This window comes from Apteryx rowi, unplaced genomic scaffold (assembly GCF_003343035.1).
Source record: "Apteryx rowi isolate R43461 unplaced genomic scaffold, aptRow1 scaffold_117, whole genome shotgun sequence".
NCBI lineage: Eukaryota > Metazoa > Chordata > Aves > Apterygiformes > Apterygidae > Apteryx > Apteryx rowi.
The window spans coordinates 1,106,102-1,125,006 of record NW_020447386.1 but is presented as its reverse complement, the minus strand read 5'-3'; the positions used below and the strand labels follow the sequence as shown (position 1 = coordinate 1,125,006).

The following is an 18,905-nucleotide window of genomic DNA, read 5'->3' as shown; positions in this document are numbered from 1 at the left end:
TTACATTAGTGAAATCACTCTAAAGACTGGCCTGCTTTCTGCTTATTTTTTTAACTCCTTATTGGCCTCTTCTCTTTTTAGAGAAAACTTCAGCCTTTAGCTGTATTATGTGATTCATTGCAGAACCTCAGCAATATCCCTCCTCAAGCTGATTAATGAACACAAAGAGAAGACAGGAACACTGCCTTCTTTAGAGAGAACTTAATTTTTAGCTGTGTTACATAGCTCAGAAACAAACCCTCAGAATGGGAATTCCTCACTGAATTTGAGCCAGACAAAACAAATCTATCCTATGGGCTGTGGGCCAGCTCTGCATACCGCCAAAGCTAATGCCATCAGATTACACCATCACATGTCCCTTCCACAGACAGACTAATCTTAGGTGACATGAAGCACACATGCATACCTAACATTGTCGTGGGTTAATAATATCTGCCCTCATATGCTCTCTATCGCTTTGGAGAGATAAGAGCAATCTGGTGACTGTGATTGAGGTCCAGCAAATGTGAGTGTATGTACATTACCTGTCCTGTTCCACTTAAGGGATTGCCCTGTCTCCTGAGCAGGTGCATAAGCTTACGGGATGAAGGGGCAAGGAAATGCCTTCTCTTCTGTGCTGCTCCCCACATGCTCTGGGGGCTGAACACAAGCTTCAGTCCTATTATTTCCCAGGTTAATCTACAGACTGCTCCCTCCTAACACTTTCTGAAGGGTAACACATACTCCTGCCCCTGCCTGCCTGCAGCAGCTGTGGATTTGGGATTTATGTGTCTTCCACAATTGTTTATTTCTCTCTTAACCGTAAGGACACAGCGATTACCACAGCAGGCAGTGCAGCAAAACCAACAAACAAAAACGGCGGCAAAAATAATGAGCTCCAGTGAATGGCTTAAAATTCTAGTGAAGGAGCGAACTTACGCATCTCTGTCCAGCCCCCAGGACAGTTTCCAGCTGTTAGATTTATGCATGACAACTGCCACTAGAGATACCCCGAGTAGGAACCCTCAAAACCCTGGATTCATTTGTAGGACTCCTGAAGGACGTGGTACCGTCACTCTCAGTGTCAGCAGGGATGAGTAGCAGGTCTGATTCAGTAGGACATTTCTTCCTTTTCAGTCCCATCAGAAACCAGTGTATCAGTGGTGTGCTTTGACAGCAGTGTATTTTCTGATAGTGTTGAATTCTGCTGAGGTTTCTAGATGATTTTTTCTTTATATTAACCTGCAGCTTCAGAATCAGAGTGAGCTCCGGGCCCCGACTGCAGAGAAGGCTGCCTTCTTCCTCGACGCAGCTATTGCCTCCCGTCGCAGCAGCCAGCAAGACTGTGATGAGGAGAATCACCGCAACTCTCACATGCTTTTCACTCTGCACATCTACCAGTACCGAATGGAGAAGAGTGGCAAAGGCGGAAGTAAGCTGTTCCCTTCTTCCCTCCTGTTTCCTCAACTGCCTCGAAATTGGCTTTAAATGGGCCTGTAAACAATGTTCTCTAGGGGTGAAAATTAGCAGAGTTCTCCACTGAGAATGGGGTAGGCCCATTTACACCAGCAGGCTATTTACCTGTTTAGAAAGATCCAGCAAAGGCCACAAATGACTGAAGGTTATTAATATCAGTTGTCAATGTAGTTGCTTTTGTGGAGACATTAACAGTTGGTTCTCAGCATGATGTGGGCCTCTACATACAAACAAAAAACTGCTCTTCAGACTGGCTTCTAATATTGCTTTTATTGATAGCTTCACTGCTGAGGTTACAGATTAAAATATTGTGGAGATGGGAATTCCCTGTCACCCTTATGTTAGCTATACTAGTTCAGCGCCTAAGTAGGGCAGAGTCTGCAGAAGCTGAGGCCAATGSACAAACTGGAGCATTTCTTGGAGATGCACGATAATTTAGTTGCTGGCCCAACTACAGGTATGCAGAACTCTCCAGTGGCTCTTCAGAAAGGCCCTGTGCTGCGGGTCTGCTCCCTCTCTTTGCCATACATGCCTTCAGTGACTCGTGTAAGTCTATATGTCAGTTTTCCTTTTGTCAATGAAGAGAATGACACTTCTGCTATCTGCCATGTCTACTCACATATTCCTATAATTTTCAAAGGTTTCATTTGATTTACACTGATTGTATTAGATTTCTAATTTTTTGTTATATTTATATTCTGCTTCAAGTCTCCAAAGCCAGATTTTCCCATTGAAATAAAAATTTTTTAATTAATCTTTTTTTTTCACAGAAAAAATGTTTGCTTAAAGAGCACCAGAGACATCTGCTTTTTCAAATTTGTGGGCTTAAACAGTTCTGCAAAAATAGTATCTATTTCAGCTTCTGGCTCTGCGTAGGTTATTTGTAATGAAGACTAGACTGCAAGCTATGATGTGTAGTGGGTGGACACCACTGCAATATTAATGTCTAATGTTTGAATGCAGAAAATTTACATTGACTATATTTATAATGTAAGAGAGAAAACCAGAAAGTTGCTCTAAATGGAAATGCAGTTTGCATGTGTTTAAGTAATAACCCCTGTGGAATTGGCAGCCAGAAAACTCAATTAACTAAAGGTTTATTAATTAACCACCCTGCAGTGGAAAGGAAGACTGTGAATGCTCAAACTGACTGGTTGTTAGGAATAAAGATGGCTGATTTTGAGGGGATTATTATTACAGTTATTTAATACTCCAGGCTTTTCACATACATGCAAGTACATGTGCACACAGTCCTTTCTTACTATTTTCAGATGCAATTAGTAAAAGGGAAAAAACTGTTTTCCTGTGGTTATAATGACTCATTCTAAAAAAAAAAAAAAAAGACATGATCCTGTAGGCTTATAACGTGAGATACTTTGTCCGCTGCCTGCAGTTATATTTTCGTCTCTTGGCCATACTACCTCCTGTCTTCAAGTTTCCATATCTGAGTGGCCTCATAAGCCAGGCAGGGTCAGATCTCTGTGATAATTGAATGAGGGGGAATTCCAACTGCTCAGAAAGGGCGCCTAGTGATTATCAGTGTCTCTTGCTGTAATGAAGGACTTTTCAGAAAACAACAAGAAGATAGTAGAGATACAGATTCCAGTAAAAGGATTAAAAAAAGAAAAAAGGAACCCAGCTTCTAGAGGGGCAGAGATTAGAGGGCTGGCTAATGTACGGTTTTGTTCAAAAAAAAGACTGTGAGAACAACACGTTGGTACTGTACTTATCTCCTGGTAAGATTCATTACCTGGAATGTCATGAAGCAGGCTTAGCACCATTGAAATAAATGGAATTGTGGCAGAACTGGCACATTCATTTTTCAGCTGTCAGCTCTGCAAAGTCTCTGTGGCCATAGACAAAAACAAGTGTTAGGATCTTCCACTTTTCTTGCTCTCTCTATAATTGCCAGGCACATTAGCTGAGAACTTGCCTAACAAATAACTTAATTTTCAGATCAAGCAAGTGGATCTGTCATCCTAAAAACATGCCTTATTTTGACTTGTAAATTAAATAGAAATGAAAGATCCGCTCCTTTCTCTTGTTCTGGATTTCCTCAGCCTACATAATAGGAATATATGTGCAAACAATGTGACTAAAATTTGAAAGACAGTGATTTCTTTTGTTTTCTTTTGTTTCCCCAATGTCCGGTAATCTTAGCAACAGACATATTTATTATATGTAATTCAGTAAAGCCACTGGCAGTCATCAGCAGCAAGTAAGCACATTTCCCTGCTTTTCTAAGCAAAATCATTGGGGAATACTCACAAAAGGTAACTTCTAGCAGTCTTAGATTCCCACTCTAGTCAGAGGGAGGCAAAGGTCCTGCGACCCTCTAGTCAGAGGGAGGCAGGTCAGAGGGTGCAACTGCCCCGGGCTGTTCCCTGGGGAAGCCTGACTTTCTGCCCCAGCACAGCTCTGTAGCATGTGTAGATATTTCCCGGTGAGCACCATCGATAGCAGACTGCTTAAACTTCCATGGGCCTGTTTAATGGGTTGGAGTGTAATCTAGGGACTATTACAACATTTTGAATGTCTGGCTACTAAAATTAACTTCTAATCAGTTTCTTTTTTCTCTGTTTCTTTTTTCTTTCTTCTCTTTTCTCTCTTTTTCTTTCTCTTTTTTCTTTATTCATGTGTCTTTTTCTCTTTTTCTCTTTTTTTATTCTTTTGTCATTAAAATCTATTTGTAGGGGGKTTTTTTTTGTTAATTTTAATTATCTTCTACCTGCAATTGAAACAGATTTATAGTTTCTTTGAACTTCATCACTGGTTTTAACACATTGTACAGAAAGGCTTTACATTTGTAAGGAAAGTTATGGGTCATGCAAGACACCGGGTAGTAGCAGTAAGCAGTGAACCCTGTGCTTTGCAGTGCTTGCAAGATGGAATCTCTCTCCTTATTTTTTCAATGTAGGTTAACATCTTTTAAGTTACAGATAAAAGTTACGTGTCTTCAGTAGCTGTATGATTTCTATATTTATCTATTATTCATATTAGACTTTCTGTCTACAAAGAGGTCTGTGAAATGATATGGTCATATATCACCCACTTGTCAATATGTAGAAGCTTTACAAGTGTCTTCTTCACATATTTACATGCAATTATTTCCTGTTGTGTATTTCCTTTTACCTCCTTTGGCACCTGGCAACTCTAGGGTGCATGCCCACATACCCTGGTTGGGTATCACAGCTACTGATTGCAGAGCTATTGAAGAAGCATGTCTGTGACAAGAAGGCATGCCAAAAACAATGAGTAATATCTGCAGACCTCAGATATTTCCAATGTCTCCGTCATATAATGGCTCCCATTGCCATCTTTGCTTATGAACTGGCCTCCTTGCACCCCCAATACCATTTTTTACAAGATGCATAAGTTGAGGTGCTGTCTCAAAATGGCTGTGAATTTATTTGCATAGAGGTAAACTCAGATGTGGAAGTATTTACAGCTCCTGTTTAAGGAGCCTAAAAATAAAACTGTCTCTTCCTAGATAATAGAGAATTAGAAGCACTTTGGTCAAGAGTACRTAGTCCTCATTCCTGGGTTCATCATGGAACCATGGATTTTTCATGAGAGCAAATGTCTGTTAAACAGCCATTTTGGAAAACTGACCTTTTTGTCTTTTTTAATCCCTTTTATATGAAAACACTGCTGCCTTCCTCTATTCACATCCAAATGTTCATGTTTGTTAAGAAGAGGAGCAGCCTTTTTTCTTCATACATAGAAAGTTATAGTCCGTTTCAGTCAACAAAGCTGTTTGCACTCCTGCTGCACTTAGCTGGCAACTGAGTTTATTCCACATCTTCCAGACCTGAGTATCCACACAGAGATACTGCCAAGGTTGCCTCTTCCACATACCGTATTCACCCATACAAATTGCTGTTCAGTAGATTTATTAAATGATATTCAAACTGGAATCTTCTGCACGTGTTGCAAGTTCACAGTACATTAATTATTTCAAAATATATTCTCCCTCTTTGAACAACATTAATGTAACATAGGCAACTGCATGTGATTAACCTATGGGAATGTACAAACAATCCTTTTACTACAACTTCAAATGGATTTGGTAGAAAGCTGTTCTGAAAATCATTTCTGTAAAACTGTCAGTCTCTCCCTATTTTTTGTCTTTGTCAACACCACTACGCTTAAAGTGTAATGATATTACCTTTGAACCACCAATCTTTTGAACTGGACCAGGCAACAAAAAGCAAATGACATTCAGTCCTCAATGTGTTTCACTAGAATAGGTTCTTCTTCATTGCTGGTGCTCTTCCTTATATACGTCTCATCTAGTTATCCTGTTTTCCTGGAATAAATAGGAGTTTTCTGTGAAGACAGTGGAGCTTCAAACATGAAGAGGTGAAAGTATCTGTAGGGAAGAATCCTTATTACTGAGGATGATGCTGATATCAGAAAGGAATCAACCTTATGTAGATTGCCGAGAGGTTTCAGGTAGAAAATGCAGCTTCTCACTTGTTTTAGAGAGAAACAGTGATAGAAATGTAAGTTTCTGCATTGATTTGCTTTTCAGGGTAGATTCATGGTTTGAAGTGGCACTATTAAGATTGGCAATGCCAGTACTGGAGTCTGTTCTTTCCTTTCTTCCTTTCCACTTCTATGCCTGAGCATCCACCTGTAGTTCAATTCAAGTTCACAACGTTTGCTTCTTTGTGTTGTTTCCTGGCTCAATTTGTCAACCATTTTGTCTTTTAGTCTTTAAAGACAACAAACAATGATAACAACCTTGCAATTGCAAGCAGTGTATACTTGCAAGGTCTAGAAGAATATAAAGGTAGAACTGAACTATGATCTCCAACTTCTTTGAAGATTTAGGAATAAGTCTTGGTAGTTTTAGTGAATCATATGAAATATTATAAAAATTCCTTGAAAAGATGCTCTTCATATCTCAGCTCTGCATCACACAGTAACAGTTTATCAGCTGATAGCCTGTGTCTGCCATGGTGTTCTAGAAGGGTTTAAATAGTCTTCCTAAATACTCCTCTAGAAACAATGAAAAGTTAGTGGGAGAAGAGATGTCATAAGTATGGCAAACCTTTTGTTAAACCAAGTGGTAATATAAAAGTATATTGTCTTAAAGCAAAGCTGAATATTTCACAGAATGCTACAGCTTCTCTGGATGTCCAGTCTTTGAGGTGGGAAAGATAAGAGCCTGTAATTTTCTGAACAGATGCACAGCAATCACAGACAGTAACATAGCACCAACTCAGATACAAGCTAATAGAGCTATATTTAAAAAAGAAGGCACAGTGGTGACTCCCACAGAGTGAAACCTGCAGGGGCTGTGAGCTCTGAAAGCCTTGGCAATTTTTAAGCAAGTCAGTAGCAAACAGCAATGTGCAGCAATAAAGGCTGAAGGGGAGGTAGCAGGACCCCTACAGCTTGCTACTGCTAATGTGACTTAGGAGAGGTTTCTGGATTATCCCCTCTTTGCAAGTAGTGTCAAGTCTTTTGCTTTCCTGGGAAACTGCTTTTAGAGCAGTTGAGAAGATGCACATACTAACTGTTTGCTTCCTTTGCTTATGGCAGTGTCTGGCGGTCGCAGCCGCTTACACCTGATTGACCTGGGGAGCTGTGTGAAAGTGCTCAGCAAAAACCGGGAGGGGAGCTCGGGCCTGTGTCTCTCCTTGTCAGCACTGGGCAATGTCATCCTTGCCCTCGTCAATGGCAGCAAGCACATCCCGTACAAGTAAGTGATATTCTATATTACTCCTAATGAGAGGATGCATGCTAGCTGTTTGCTTGTTTGGGCTTGAGGCAGTTTTGTGGTAATCAGGACAGATGGAAGACAGTCTTGAAATACTAGGGTCAGTGCAGTCCTCTTGGGGTAAATAGCAAAACTTGTCTAAGGCTTGTTGCCACATGATCTAACCTTGTATTTGCTAGCCACACTGTGTTTGATATTCAGGTTTCATAGGAGGAAGCCTGCCAGAAAAGAACCCGGTTTTCTTACAGACCTTAGGGATTGAAATTAAGCATGTTGGCATTTTGCTTTCTAGGGATGTTCAAAGTTTTTTTAATATCTCAAGGCATCTGAGATCCAGTTTCAGTATTACGCTGCGACAAAAGTTGCTCCTGTAGTGAAACACTATAGAGAAAATTATTTTGCTGTTTATTATGTTTCTTGAAAATGTCTATCAAAATCAGTGTACATCTTTGTGATGAGATTAATTCTGCGATCCAAGGTTACTGTACATTTTATTTTTTGTCTGGTTTGAATCCAAGTATCAAGCTTTCACTTGCAAAAAGAAGTAGGCCTCATTTGTCACACCAGACAAGTGGCCTTTGCTTCTGCAGGTAGTTTCTGTGAAATTAGAGGAAATGTTCACATAGTGGGTATGTTTTGTCCACATTTCTCTTCATTGTTTTCTCAGCCAATTTGTCATGTGTGCAGGTCTGAAAGCAAGTGTGAATTCATTACCCAACCCAGACAGTCATGCAGCCTTCCTTTTCAAAAAGGTTCTGATTTTGTGAACAGTATTGCTTTTCTCTAGGCTAAAGTCTAGGCAGTAGCAGCTGGCATCACAGGCAATGGCTTTCAGTAGCATCTTCTAATCGAAGTCCTAATGAATGTCACCATTTGTGAAGGACATGTTTATGAAGTCTGGGAGTGGGAACAATAGGATGGCATGAAAAATGAACCAAGAAGGTCATTCACAGCACATATTTTATTCCATAAATTTCACCTTTTTTGCTATTTTAAAGGATGCAAACAGGTCATTATTTTCTCATGTTCATTCAAGAATGTAAGGTATTGATAAGTTTTACTTACTTGGTTTTGTCTTAGTCTTGAAAATTAAAAATGGTTTGAGTTTGGTTATAATTTTTTTTCTGTCATTGAATATATGCAGTTCTCAGTGGAAGACTGATTTGGAAAGCYGATTTACCATTTATTTTCCAAAGTGTTTGGCAGTACGGGCTTAAAATTTGCTCTTCAAAAATATTCCTATTTCTGGAATTCAGTCAGATTCTAAAGGGCCAAACAAAAGCAAATAGAAATATTCATGAACTACTTTGTGGAWCATTTGCCTGGTTGTAATGTGAAGATAGTTTGAACTCTACACTTGACAAAATGTAGCTTAAACTATGCTTATCAAAAATCTGTTTTCCTTCTTATCAGTTTTTAAGGATTAAAGGGAAGGCAGACTGAAGGAATAAAGAAAAGATGTTAGCGCTGCTCTCTAGACTAGAACTAAACATATAAAGAATAGTTACCAAATACCACAGCTGTCTTTTCTGGCAGTGCCTGACCGGGAGAAAAGCGTTACCAAAAACGTCTGCCACTTGCTGCACCAGCAATCTCTTTCTGCGGGGTTTCGCAGCTGTTGCACTTCTGAGTGTACACAGGCAGAGGTGCCAGCACACTTGCTCATCACTGGGCCTGTCTTGCAGAGAGAAGATAAAAGCTCTTTAGGTCAATGTCTCCTCTTGAATCTGCTCCTGTAAGACAAGCATAGTATATGTATATAGATGTGGTTTGTCATCTGTAGAACGGGCACAATGTCTCTATTTCTAAGGAGGACTTTTAAAATGTAAGTTGAAAGACAGGCTGACAATTTTGGAGCAGATTGTCTCTGATTCTAGCTGGGAAGAGTGCAGAAAGCATTTTTTCCCCGATATGATCTGCTCATGAGCAGTGGAAACTTGGGTGCTTAGGTGGGTGCAAGCACGGTTTGCTCAGTGAAGCAGCCATACAGGTGTGCGCTGCTCCTCGATGCAGAGAAGAGAGGAAGGAGGCAGGCACGTGTGCTGCGTGCTGGAGGAGGCTGCACGTCCTGTAGCCTGACATGATCTCTGCTCTCATGCCTCAGAAGCTGCCAAGTGATGAATTTCAATAGCGCCTCTTATTTAGAGCAACTGCTAGCCTGGGTAACTGAGATCATTTCCCTTTCTTTAAGGGACATTCTCTTTCATTGGGAAGGGTAAAATAAAAACTTTGTTAACTACTATTTTTGAGAGGCACTGAAGAATAACACCATGAGTGTTTTCTCATGCGACAGTGCTGTGCAGTGTGTTTGGCGTCTCAGGAAATTTCCATAGAGCAGCAGACAAAATGGAGCATTTTTCTCTGTCTGAGCTGTTAAACAGCCATTAAGTATTTTATGGCAGTCTGTCAGTAGGCACTGTATGGCTTCCTGGGAACCTGCAACTCACAGTATCTTAGAACAATGTAGACATCATATTTTTCTCTTACTGCAAAAATGTAATTCTCTAAATTCTGAGATGCTATAAGCTGTCAAATTCCATTCAGTGCTGCATCCGACCTCCTATCTGGCAGTAGTAGGTGTAGAGAAAACTGGTTCAGATTCGTAGCTAGTATAAGCAGAGGCTACTGCATTGCCTTCAGTGAGCTCTGTGTTTATGCCAGGAGTGAATTTGCCTCTCTGTCTGCAGTCTCTATGAAAAACACATGCTGGCATCCAGGAATTTTGCTTTTGTTTTCTATTGTTATCCATAAGGCTATGGAGCACTGGAAGCCAATAAGCTGGAATCTTTTTCCTCTGGGGGGGAGGGGAAGTTTGAGAGCAGTAACACAGATTTATATTAGCTTTAGCATAAACTTGTCTACTAGAGATGTAAGAAAGTAAGGTAGAAATTCTCACATTAAACAAAATACGTTGATTTGTTTGGAGATCTTGTCTCGCAGTCAAGCTACATTCTGCATGTTTCTGAGGAATGGGCAAGAATCCCTATAATGGGCAACCACATGTAGCTAATGAATGACTATGCCTTGATGCATAAGAGTTTATCTTTCATATATGTACTTATATCTCTCTAATATATCAGTGGGTTATCTCTTTGCCACTATTGATGTCCAGACCTCTTCTGAACCTTAATAAGCACATTATTCTGTCATGATATGACCCAGTGAGTTTTTCTAGCTCGGTATGGATCATCCCAAAATAGAATTTACTTTTTATCTAATTTAAATGCATTGCCATTTAATGTCACCAGTTTCCATTGCTCTTGAGTTAGGAGCAAATCCCTAAGAAGACTGGGCAAGAATGGTTTCCTCCACAAGAAAGTAAAATATCACAGAATCACAGAATCGCTGAGGTTGGAAGGGACCTCTGGAGATCATCTAGTCCAACCCCCCTGCTCAAGCAGGGTCACCTAGAGCACATTGCACAGGATTGCATCCAGGCGCGTTTTGAATATCTCCAGAGAAGGAGACTCCACCACCTCTCTGGGCAACCTCTTCCAGTGCTCTGTCACCCTCACAGTGAAAAAGCTTTTCCTCATGTTCAGATGGAAGCGTCTGTGTTTCAGTTTGTGCCCGTTGCCTCGTGTCCTGTCGCTGGGCACCACTGAAAAGAGTCTGGCCCCATCCTCTCGACACCCTCCCTTCAGATACTTGTACACGTTGATAAGATCTCCTCTCAGCCTTCTCTTCTCCAAGCTAAACAGGCCAAGCTCTCTCAGCCTTTCCTCATAAGAGAGATGTTCCAATCCCCTAATCATCTTAGTAGCCCTTCGCTGGACTTGCTCCAGYAGTGCCACATCCCTCTTGTMCTGGGGAGCCCAGAACTGGACGCAGTACTCCAGATGTGGCCTCAGCAGGGCTGAGTAGAGGGGGAGGATCACCTCCCTCGACCTGCTGGCAACACTCTTCCTGATGCACCCCAGGATACCATTGGCCTTCTTGGCCACAAGGGCACATTGCTGCCTCATGCTTAACTTGGTGTCCACCTGCACTCCCAGGTCCTTCTCTGCAGAGCTGCTTTCCAGCAGGTCAACCCCCAGCCTGTACTGGTGCATGGGGTTATTCCTCCCCAGGTGCAGGACCCTGCACTTGCCTTTGTTGAACTYCATGAGGTTCCTCTCCGCCCACCTCTCCAGCCTSTCCAGGTCTCTCTGAATGGCAGCACAGCCCTCTGGTGTATCGGCCACTCCTCCCAGTTTTGTATCATCAGCAAACTTGCTGAGGGTGCACTCTGTCCCTTCATCCAGGTCACTGATGAAGAAGTTGAACAAGACTGGACCCAGTACTGACCCCTGGGGGACACCGCTAGCTACAGGCCTCCAACTAGACTCTGCACTGCTGATCACAACTCTCTGAGCTCTGCCATTCAGCCAGTTCTCAATCCACCTCACTGTCCACTCATCTAGCCCACACTTCCTGAGCTTGTCTCTGAGGTTGTTATGGGAGACAGTGTCGAAAGCCTTGCTGAAGTCAAGGTAGACAACATCCACTGCTCTCCCCTCATCTACCCAGCCAGTCATTCCATCATATCTTCATAAAAACTGAAAAGGGGCACTTGCAACCCCTAAGAATAGCAAAGAACTCAACTCCAACCCTGGCCAAGTTTGACAGGGCTCAGATCTGCTGTAGGAGGAAGGTTTTGCTAAGCTACAGTAATTGTTAATGCCGTTTTATTTTTTTAAAGCATTTCAGCTATACATTAGTGCTGCATTATCTGCCTGTGATTTCCAAGATGAATGTGTTTTAAACCCTCAAATGAATACCCGTTTGCACAAACTCCAGATACCAGTTTATATAGCTCACTATTCACAAATTACTCCAGTTGCTAGGCAACAGGAGTGGTGATAACTCATGGTAATGCTGTTTTGGAAATAATCATTTTTATACATTTTAATGACTATGAGAGTGTAAGAAAACTGTTTAGAAAAGTGCAAGGCTGTATGAATTTTTTTTTCAGAAATTTTTGCTTGTTTTACCTAATATGCTTGTTTCTTAATGTGCTATCCCCACTTGTTTGTGATTCTGGAGGCATCTTATAGTTTGAACTAGGTGCTTATGTTATCCAAGGAGGCAGTCTTGTCCAAAAGCTAGACAGGTGTGAGTCAAAAGCATGAATCTTATTCTCTGCACTCCTGCTTCTTTCTCATATGGTTGCAGTTCCTCCCAGGTCTTACATGCTGGTATTGTTGTTTTTTTTAAATTCTCTCTGTGGAAGATAAAGTGGTGCTGTGATTTGCCGTAGGTTGCACAGGAGTTTAGTGGCAGAGCCACCACGTTTTAAGATCTAATCTAGTGCTTAAACAATGGGCCAATCCTTTCTTGCTTGCTGCATGGAAAATCATTAAATTTATTTATTCCCATTTATAAAACTGAACTAGAGAAAAATTCAAGCATGACTTTGTAACTGTGTTTAGAGTGGGCAAAAAGCACTACTTAAACTTTAAGTGTCACTAGGACTCTGTTACCTTATTTTCTCACTTTTTTATATTTAAGGACTCAAACAAAGGGTCCCAGTGTCATGCAAAATCTGGCCTTTTTCGCTCAGTGGTAGACTATCATTGCTTTTAAGTGAAGAGGAGAAAATGGGAAAGCATTGGATTATCGTACTGCAGTATAAAAGGTTAGCCTAAAGAATATGCTGTATGTCAGATTTTTCATTTAAGTTGTTAGTTGAGTAAAAACAAAAATGAGATTTGAATGAATCCAGTAATGCGTATTCTCTTCTTAGTTAAATGGGTATATCAATCAGCGGTTGTTTTTTAACTCCACTAACTTCATCTGTGTAAAAAAAAAATGTGTGAAGAGAACCAGGGGCTTAGATATCTTTTGTTTATATACCTTGCCTTTGCATTTATAGCATGAGTTAGATAATTTTCCCAGAACAAACAGGTCAATGAAAACTTTTCAGGCAGAGATGAGGAAAGCTAAAAACCAGTTCACAGTAAACTTGAACAAAACTGAAAACTGCACCTGTAATAAACTGATCAATGGCACAGATGCTGTACTTTTCAAACCATACTTGTATCTCTTTGTGGCTGCAGAAGTGATGAATATGTATTGGGGATTCTTAGGCAGGTGTCAATCAGGAGAAAAGGAAGGTGCAAGAATAAACTAAGAGTTAAACTGATGTGAAAGCAATGTGATTGAAAGAGACAGCCCATTATAGCAAGTGTACTCATATAGCAGTGATAATTTTACTATATTCTCTTTTATCCCCGCATAAATCAGGAATAGCTCCGTAGTCATCAGTGGAATTGAAGCACTATAAAAATGGCGTTAACACAGAATCAGAACCAGTACGTTTTGTGTAGCAGTGGAAGATGCTGGTAGGGCTTCTGTTACGCCTAATACTAAACACACAGTGGCATCCTACATCTGTCTCTGGGATCATCCTCATCAGTAGTTCCTCCTACTGATGCTCAGAAGATGAAATATCATGAGGGATGGCTCCCCTAGTGCCATCCTAGAGGGGTTTTTCTGCAGAGTATTTTGAGCAGCCGTTGATGGAGGAATTGGCAGTAACAACTAACACATGAAAGAATTTTCCATATAAGTGGGATGATAATGGCTAACATTGCTACTTGATGGAGCTTTTATTGCCAGGAATACCCCTGTACAATTGTACCCCTGTATTAGTACTGGAAATTTTATTCTTAGTTACAAGCTTGTACTAAATCTTAGTTTTGTAGGATTCACACCACCATGTCTGCTTACTAGGCCCAAGAAGTTAATGCCAAAATTGAACTGTATGCTCACTGAGGAATGGTTTGTTGGTTACTCCATCCGTGCCTAAATTTAAGATCACTTAAATTATTTTGTTCATTTGAGTGATTCCAGTGATTTTTGCTTTACACTGCTACACCTATTACTGTCTTCTGTTCCTTGCTTTTGCTTCTCCTCAGTAAGAAAATGACACAAAAGCCACAGAAAGACTCAGGGGAAAAAAAATGATGCTGGCTTTGAAATCTGCAGTCTTGCTGTGAAAATTTAAGTAATTGTTAATATAATACAAGTGGGTGAAGAACTGTTTTGCTGTTTTATTTGTGGAAATGTGATAGCAGATAAAGGGGAAAAAAAAAGTGAAAACCAGGAGGGCATGTAGGAGTGAGAACTGAAACAGAACCACAAGACTGGGAAAGGCTCCAAGGTGAACAGGAGAGCTCCAGGAGACACTGAGAGATAAGGCGTAGAGGAGGCAATGATCCACAGAGAAGAACTGGGAAGCAAAAGAAAAAAAGAGGTGAGCCCATTCAAAAAGGAGAATACAACTAAGAAATACCCCTGAGTGATGCAGCTGTAGGAGAGCTGTCAATGGAGGTTTTGTTGAATGTAATGTTCCTAATTAGCTATCAAAAACAGGAGTTGCTCAAGAACAGAAGAGTGTTTCCATGATATTTATTGGCAACCAGGTTGATGGGCCAGAAGCTTGGCTAGCAGAGATTGAGGCCCCTGGAGCAGTGCCATTTTACACCAGCTGAGGACCTGGCCTTAGGTGCCTGATCACTGACCCTGGGCTGGAGTACTTTGGCAAAATGGAAGAAGAGCAATGAAATTGTTAGCAAGAGGTGAGCACTGGAACACTGGCAGTGCAGATATAATGAGGATTTGGAGCATCTGGCAATTACTTTCACCTTTGGGGTTTTTCTGTAGCTGACAGTTTTACTAGGTTGAATTTCTGACAAATTTCTTCTTTATTCCAGGGAACACTGTAAAATAGATAGAATCAGGGATGCACAGTCTGTGAATGTTGGAAAACTTCTCCTTACATTTTATTAGGGTAAAATTAATTTGCAACTCAAGAATAGGAGGATAACGACTGTTGCATGCTCCAGCAATAAATGTTGTAGGGTTCATCAACAATATGCTTTACTGTAGGACAGTTTGTACAGCTGATGGTACAGGTTTGAGCTATATCTGCTCATCTCTTACCCCACTGTGTTTCATCCTCAAGTTAACAAGAGATAGTGGGCAAAATCCTCAAGGAAAGCTTCAGTGGAGCACAAAGTCACAGCGTGCCATTCCCTAGCATTGAGTTTTCAACTCAGTCCTGCCAGATGTAAGAATGGCAACATGATAGTTATTGGAACAGAGGTATGTGCGAGTGTGGAGGATGTAAGTGAATCTGTTGCATTCACTGGACCTGATCCCCTGTTACACCAGTTTTACAACAGAGCTCAGTTGACATGGCTCCTTTCTGCACAAGTGCACAGGAGGGAAGGAGCAGACCTCCTGAGCTAGCTCTTTTGATGCTCTTCGAACCATGCAGTGAAATTACTTCTGTATAGATACTGTAACAAGCAAATAATGATGGACTGCAAAATAAAATAAGAAGCAAAGTGTTTGTGGTTTATAGCCAGACTTAATGGCAATTGCTAATTGCATTTAAATAGCCATTCCTGTCAGCAGTATCTAGCTGTATCAGGGCAGGACGCTAGGTTGGTCCAGGGCCAGCACAAATGTAGCGGGTAATGAACAAGCAATCCAGTAGCGTGCAGTTATTGCTCAAGTATAACTTGATTGGGACCCAAATAGGCAGTTGTAGTGATTTCATATACAAATTAATCTGTGCTTAATTCATTAAAATGCTATTTTGAACCTTAATAGTGCTTCAGTCAGACTATCCAGCAGTTTATTCTCACCTGTTCCACAACTGGTTCAGGCTCAATTGAGCATTAATACATTTTCTCCCATACAAATGTGGTGATAATTCATTTAATGTTTAATTGAACAATTTTAAATAGTTGCATGACTAGATCTTGTGCAAGGCAGCAAATTATCAAAAAGCATGTTGAGATTTTTATTAGGTCGCATTTTATTACTTCACATTTTTGGGTTTTGGTTATCTCCAGTTCCTTGAATAGTTATGTGCAGATATCATCTGTGAAATTAACTTTCATTTCCCTGCTGATCCTTCTATTCCTGCACAAAACCAGTGTGACTTAGGGCAGAAAGGCAGAGAGATCCCACAGCAGACAACCAAAGAAAATAGCTCTTCTTTGTATAAAGCCAGTGTGTAGCCTCTACAATACCTTGTTCAGATTTGGGCACCCCAACACTAAGAAAAGGTTACAAGCTGAAGGGAATTTAAAAGAGAAGTAAGAAGAATGATGAAAGGTTTGAGATGCGAGGGTGACTCACCTGGAAGAACAGTGTAACAGAAATAAAGCTTCATTGCTTAAAGGGGAAAGGAGACCTCTGAGAGGGGAGATGACAACTGCTCTGTAGTATTTCAAAGATGAGAATACACACAGGAGGAGAAAATTGTTGCTGGTGAGACAAAGTGGCAGAGTGATTTTTTATCCTTAAGTAATGAAACAGAGGGATATAAGCTTGAAAGTGTGCTAACAGTGATTGCTGTTAGATAATGGAATAACTTCCCAAGAGTTGAAGTGAACCCTTCATTGGCAGAATGGTTTAAAAGCAAAAGAAGCATGTAACTGCCAAATACAGTGCCATTAGCAGTTTAACATTGGTTAGGGGCTAGGCTTAAAAATTCGGGTGCAGAGTTCTGGGCCAAATCTCTAAGAATTTTCAATAGCTATATTTCCATTTTGATAATATATCTTCATACTTGTTAGGAAAGTGAAGGAAGAAGGAAGATTGCCTGCACCTGGCAGGCAGTAAACAAATAATAATAAAACAGGTTCTTGTGGGTCTGCTAGGATCTCCTATTTTTAGAAGTCTGAAAATGAGCTATCTGCTGGATTGTTACATTTGCAAGAAATCAGAGAAATCCAGAGAGTTTCACTGGTGTTTTTCTCAGGACTCTGCCCTGGCAGTGGCGTGGGATGTCCAGTCCATTTCTGTGCCAAATGATTTAGCTCAGTCAACCACTTCTTCCTTCCTCCCTCAGTTAGTTATACTTTTAAAGGGTTTTTTCTCTTTGAAATGCATAATCAAGTTCTCACAGTTCTTGATCAAAAAATCAGTGAGGTCAATGGAAGTCTTTTTATTGGGCTTTGGCTTAAACCCACAGATTAGAAAACATGCTTATATCTAATTAGATGAGATGATCCTCAAATCCTTCCTAAGGGATATTGTATATAGTGGTTCATGTTCAGTATTTGACGATTTACAGCTTAATTTTTGAAAGAGGCAGTATGTGGTTAAGTGTTACCTAGTGATGGGATTGTTAGGGATTTCTAGGGATGTGACTGATGAAATCAATGAATGTGAAAACTGGAAATGTACAGTCATATAAAGAGCTGTTGCAGATGAGGCTGTGACTGAATTTGGAGCTCAAGAAGGTTATTCCAGAACTTGCCACATAAATAGTGATTTGTGATTACTGAAGTGGCACAAGCAGGGCTATTTGATTTTTCACTTCAAAGTCAGAGATGGATGTAAGTTGTATTTGTGACCTTAACTTAAAAATAAACAAAAACTTTGTTTACACTTTCTGGGGAAATAGTTGAACATTTTTTCCTCAGATTCTTTCTCTTCTCAGACTGTTCCACCARTGGGAAACTTAATGCAGCCCCTGAATGCAATGACATTATTCTGGATTTATGTGAGTGTGCCTGATGATAGAACATCTCCTTTTATTTTGGAGGTCAGCTTTTTTGCTCTAACACAGGCTCTAAAAGCTTTGAAGAGAATTATGTGGTTGTAAATGCTAGGTATTTTGACCAGTTTATCTTGCCTCTTCAGGAGTGTTTGAGTGACATTGCAACTGCCAGACATTTTTTTCTGTATAAAGTTTTATTGAAGTTCTTATTTTCATAGCATGTTTGAGAGGAAAGAAATAAAGACAATCCTCTTGCTGCCCTTCAGATACTAACTGGCTGCTGCTGAATGATCAAAGTTTTCTGGCTGGTGGTTGCCTCCAGCCCTGTACGCAATGAACAGATGTGAAGTGAATTTTTTAAAATATGCATTGACTTTTTAGAGTTAAGCAGGCTGGTTAGAACTAACTTCTGAAATATTAAAATTAGCTCCCTCTTCTGCTGCAGAAGATTAGATCGTTTTAATTTTTTTTAATTTTGTTTATAAATCCCATCAGTTGATATGTTTGCTAGCAAGTGTGACAAGACTTGGTAAAATTAATTTCAGACAGCAGGTTTAACTTCGATAGATGTATTTTGTCTCAGCTACCTCATCAGCAAAACTGTCCTACCTGCCATATTTAAACTTATTTTTGAAGGGACTTGTGTTACTAAATTATTTCTCTAATTCCCTGTTCCTTAGTTTGTGCTGTTAGTCAAAAGAAAAAAAAAAAAGATTTACTCATTTGGAAAATCAGTGACAAAACTGATTTGTCAGTACTGTTAAAAATATCAGCCCTTCTGCCTCCCTTTGGTCTGGTGAGCTGAATCAGCAGAATCACTGTTGGCTATTTTGAGTGCCATTACACACCTGGGACCTAGGGAGCTATAGTCTTGTGTCTCTATAGATAGAACAAAAGGAGACCTTTTAGTTGGGAGATGAAACAGGTATGAAGGGATTCGGGGGCTCAGAAAAGGAAGCATAATGCAACTACAATCTTTGCAGTAGTGGATGCTCTCACTGATCAAAGTTTCTATGCCATTGCCTGCACTGTAGGCATCTTGCACTGCTTGAAACACTCCCAGGTATCCCTCACGCCCTCAGCAGTAGCTCCAGACAGGCAGGGGCCTCCCGTACCTCCTGTGTGGGCTGTGCCAGTCTCTTTGGGCAGCTCAGACAGCACTAGGTGTCCCTGCAGCTAGGCTCAGAGACAGCTGGAGAACAAATGAGGGGGGCCACT

General features: G+C 40.6%; 1 protein-coding gene across 1 annotated transcript in view; it reads left to right on the top strand.

Moving 5' to 3' along the window:
- KIF26B (kinesin family member 26B) overlaps positions 1–18,905 on the top strand; it is a 211,736-nt gene that overhangs the window by 147,999 nt on the left and 44,832 nt on the right. The window contains exons 8-9 of the mRNA XM_026082291.1: positions 1,228–1,411; positions 7,006–7,165. Coding sequence (XP_025938076.1) covers positions 1,228–1,411; positions 7,006–7,165 — 344 coding nt within the window. The remainder of the gene's footprint in view (positions 1–1,227; positions 1,412–7,005; positions 7,166–18,905) is intronic.